We start from the raw sequence: 4,691 nt of genomic DNA, 5'->3' as shown, positions 1-4,691 counted from the left end.
CATATCTAATCACCTACCAATCTTTTGTGGGAATCAAAATCATATTAAAAGGTTACTGTATTGGCATGATAACTTTTCCAAGATAGATTTTCAAATATGGATGCCTTGATCAGAAGAGGAATCATTTCACCACTTAGAGGACGACTTTTATGCTGACTTTGTAATGAACAATTGAAATCATCTCCACATTTTTTTACTCCTATAATGTTACGTACTTTGTTCGGTAACTCAATGTCACTCTACTTTTACAACCTGCAAGCCATTTTCATATTCACATGAGTACGACAATCAACAAAAGGTGTCCAAAACTTTGGAGTATAATTTGGTTAGTATCAATGTTGTCTATTTGGCTAGCTAAAACAATGTCAACTTCAATTCAGCTAAGACAATTGCACATCATATTATTGAAATATCGAAGGTGAAGTCTTAGTTATGAATTAATGGAAAATGAGCAAATTAAACACACGACGATTTATTATAATTGGAAAACCAATCTATATGAATACCTTATGGATTTGACTTGAACTTACTTGTATCTTATCTTATGCTTAACATTTGTTCTTCTTTATATTTTCTTGTATCTCTAATTCATTTATAATAATATTACTTTTACTGATAAAAAAAGGTGTTCTAGTATGAATCGAAATCTAAAGCAAAGTATAAAAACGAAAATCCTATTATTAAAAGAGGAATAAATAGAATTTTATACTAGGCGAAAAACTTATTCCATTTCTTCATTCCATTATAATGATATTACATATTCCTCTTCGAAAAATATGAAGCACACTAATTTTGTGAAAATTCCTTACCTATATAACTATTTTATCTGGATAAGATAATATATATTATATATATATATAATTCAATTTCTAGTATATTTTCTAGGGTTTAATTTACATATACTAACAGTTGTTATAATTGAAATATAGGATAATTTTTTTAGGGTAGATTCTCTATTTTTTTGTTTCGTTTTGGCGGCATGGTATTGATGAAATATAACCACAGAAGGTCCCCATACCCAACTCTTGCATTTCACATATTTTTGCACAATGATTTTTTTTATGGGCAAAGGATAATTTTATTTTATTAAAGGTACATAATATTACAATAATAAAAGAAGAATACGAGTATTAAAAAAATAGAATTTTAGAAAACATTAATGGGAAACTCAGTCAAAATAAGATGTTACTGATCTTGTCCATTTTCCATTACTTCATAGCCAAAATTTCATCTTTATTGCATCTTATAATAAATAAAGATTGAACCCATTACATCTACCCAAAGAGAGAATAATACCACTAGACTATTTTTGCATAACGATATCTTGCATTTTTTTTTACAGAAAATTCAGATATCACATGCTCATGTCATAAAAAATTAAAAACAATCTCCATCATTATTGATATTATGAATCCTACATTTTTTTTGGGTATATCTTTTTTGATACTACAAATGGTATATTCTCATCCTTTTGGGTAAGGAGTTAATCTCTTTTAGGGTTTGTGGCAACAAATGTCGTTCTCAGAAATCGAACCCTTAACTTTTTAGTCATCCTAAGGATATAGCAAGAACTTACACCACTAAACCAACACATTATTGGTTGAATCCTACCATTTGAAATCAATAACATCACTCCAACTTTGATCTTCTTTAAGAAAATCCTCAATTTCTGTTGTTGTCAATGAAAAATGTTCCTTATCCCAACTAAGATCTTCAAGAGGTGTAGCATCTTGCTCACCCAATAAACATGTATCATTTTCAATAAAGCTTCCATTCTCTTCTAACAAAGTTCCCAACCAATTAATATTGCACTCTAATGAAGCAGCAGCACATGTTTCACTAGAAACATTGCATTGTTTGTTCTCACTTTCATCTTCCTTAATCACTTTCCCTCTCAGCAATGGTGAAGTTCTTGAGATAGTTCTAGGTTGAGGCTTTATCACAATGTGAGGTTCCATCACTATTTCCTTTGGCCTTGCATTAACATCTTCTTTATTAGAGGATAGCTTCTTCTTAATGTTAGAATTCCAATAGTTTTTCACATCATTCGGAGTTCTTTCCGGAAGTCTTCCAGCAATAAGGGACCATCTACATACATATAGATAAAAAATGTATATTTACACATTATTTATTTTTTCAAAATTATGTGGAAAACTTGCTTCCTTCATAAATTGAAGGTACATATAGAAAATATACTAAGTGGAGTATATTTTATCAACATGAAATATTATAAGCTTTATTATCTTCAACTAAACTCAAACATATGCTTATTAGATTGTAAAAGAAGCAAAAGTGAAATCTTAGATTTGGATTAACGATAGAAGGGCAAGTGTGCAATGAACTACTCTAATTAGGTTGCAAAAAAGTGATTGTCTTATTAAGTTTTTTAAATCATTTATTTTTCTTAGACACATTATATTTTTCTGAATTTCAATATTGTAATTTCTTGAAATTATATATCTTTGGTTACCTATTAATAAAATTTGCATTTTCGCTGATAAAAAGATGTATAAAAATTACACTAAAATTTGTAGTTTTCTTGTTTTATAAGCTAGAAGAAGCTAAGTGATATAAGAATGACCAAAGAAGCCATGGAAATTGATATGCAACTATAATTTATGAGATAGAGATTATTGAGTAATGAAATTCAAATAGGAGTATCTTAGATTTGTCAAAAATTAGTGTTATAATTGCATATAGATGAATATTTGTCAAAAATTAGTGTTATAATTGCATATAGATGAATAGTGGGTATGTGAAATAGAACCTGTTTCCCAAAAGTTTATGCAATCTTAAAATCAAATCAACTTCGTCATTTGTGAATTCTCCTCGTTTAATATTTGGATTTAGATAATTCAACCACCTCAGTCTGCAACTTTTACGACATCTATTCAAACCTGCAAAACTCAATAACATATGTGTATATTAACATTAAGTGCTATGATTGTCAATTGAGGAAGTGCCAAGAGAGATGTTTTTGGTAAATACAATCAAGATATTGCATCAATAGAGTCCTATTATTTATGGAACAAAAAATTAACAAAATATTTAATATATTGTCATCACTAATTATCAATGTGAAACAATATATCTTTGACCAAAATATATTTAACAACTCATACTTATCACTGTCATGCTATAGCTATTTGATATGGAAAAGAAGGAAAAATGTAGTTAATGTTTATTTGTTTCTTAAGGTGATAGATAATATGAAAAAATAATAATGATTAATCCTCTTAAGTTGTAGTTGACAAATCCTCCTATATAACCATGAACGTGACATGTGTCATAAGATACAAATTTATTTATTAATAATTTATTTATAAGTGATACATATAATAGTGGGTATAGAAAATTTCTTTAATGAGATTCTTGCTTTTTATTAGTGGCAAATTTAATAACATGAAATAGTGGGTATAGAAGATTTCTATTCATATTTTACCTCTCTAGCTTAAAAAAATACTCTTGAAATCTTAACAATATCATTTATTCACACACTCATTGATCAACTACAATTTTAATTTTTTATTTTACATAATTAGGTTCCCTGTGTTATTTGTATAATAAGTATATGGAGTTGAGATGTTACACATTCTTTTTCTAATATGGAACTTGTATAGATTTACAATCAACCTGAGTTATGAAAATAGAGGAAAAAAATGTATGTACTGACAACGTAAGAGTTTTATGCACCGTGAATTCATCGTCCACCATTTATTTTCAATCATCATTGATTCTTAAAAATAATAATTCAAATGAATGGTAAATAATGTACTTACTATGTATAAATCTTTATATTGGTAGTGTATAAATATTACATCATAACATTGTTTATGAAATGAAATATGAAAATGAATGTGAGAGAGTAGCAATACCCTCACTATCTTACAAAAGCAATATTATTACCAGCACGTTTAGGCACAAGATGCCATTTCCCTTCCCCATATTGTTGAACACATGCCTTTAGAAGATCATCTTCGAAGTTGCTCCATGCACCTTTTCTCACTCCTAATGTTCCTTCCATAAAGTATTATAACTTAAAATAATTTCCACTTCAACACACTCACAATTCATAAAGACACCTTTACCTTTAAACATAGCTTTATATCAAATATTCAAAATGCATACACTAGAAGATATTCAACGTGCAATGTCTAGTGTCCACAAAACCTAAAAGGTTTCGTATGAACACGTGGTTCCACACAAATGAAGCAGTAAGAAAAGTGTAATAATTTCAACCAAAAAGAATGATAGTGTGAGTTACACGTATTGAAATGAATGTTCACACTTATAAATAATCATTATAACTTCTAATTCCACAATTTATTAGTTGTTGGGTCATGCAAAACATAATTGGAAAAACGTAATTAATATAATTTTAAAAAACTTATTTTTTATAGATCGACAAAGTTTTTTTTACAGGAAATGGGGAAGGAGAAAAAGTGAAAATGCTGGGGTGGAATGAGTGTTTCTCTAACATGCTATATGTTCTCATTTTAATTCACATCAAATGTTTCATATGACTTCAATATTTTTTGATGTTGTTTACCTTTCACTCTTTCCCACGTTATACACTTACTTTGGTCTATTAGCCTTTCGCTTATGTCATTCTCTTGAAGTGTGTTTTATGTTTGGATTGATAGAAGTGAACATGAATGAAATTGAGTATAATAGAAGTGTTCCATAATTGG

General features: G+C 28.5%; 1 protein-coding gene across 1 annotated transcript; it reads right to left on the bottom strand.

The window, feature by feature from the left end:
* LOC109354717 (transcription factor MYB90-like) lies at nucleotides 1,503–4,048 on the bottom strand. The gene is made up of 3 exons (XM_019597403.1): nucleotides 3,907–4,048; nucleotides 2,768–2,897; nucleotides 1,503–2,088 (listed from the first exon to the last, which is right to left on the bottom strand). Exons 1-3 carry the CDS (start codon nucleotides 4,022–4,024, stop codon nucleotides 1,608–1,610), a joined length of 729 nt encoding a protein of 242 aa, XP_019452948.1. The 5' UTR covers nucleotides 4,025–4,048; the 3' UTR covers nucleotides 1,503–1,607.

This window comes from Lupinus angustifolius, chromosome LG08, assembly GCF_001865875.1.
Source record: "Lupinus angustifolius cultivar Tanjil chromosome LG08, LupAngTanjil_v1.0, whole genome shotgun sequence".
NCBI lineage: Eukaryota > Viridiplantae > Streptophyta > Magnoliopsida > Fabales > Fabaceae > Lupinus > Lupinus angustifolius.
This window is presented reverse-complemented; position numbering and strand designations above follow the sequence as displayed.

What these genes read in the sequence shown, in the direction of transcription:
- LOC109354717 (XM_019597403.1), bottom strand. Translation starts at nt 4,024, where the DNA reads ATGGAAGGAACATTAGGAGTGAGAAAAGGTGCATGGAGCAACTTCGAA. An exon ending in TCTTGTGCCTAAACGTGCTG is followed by an intron (nt 2,898 to 3,906) that starts GTAATAATATTG and finishes TGAGTTTTGCAG; the next exon opens with GTTTGAATAGATGTCGTAAA. An exon ending in CATAAACTTTTGGGAAACAG is followed by an intron (nt 2,089 to 2,767) that starts GTTCTATTTCAC and finishes ATATGTATGTAG; the next exon opens with ATGGTCCCTTATTGCTGGAA.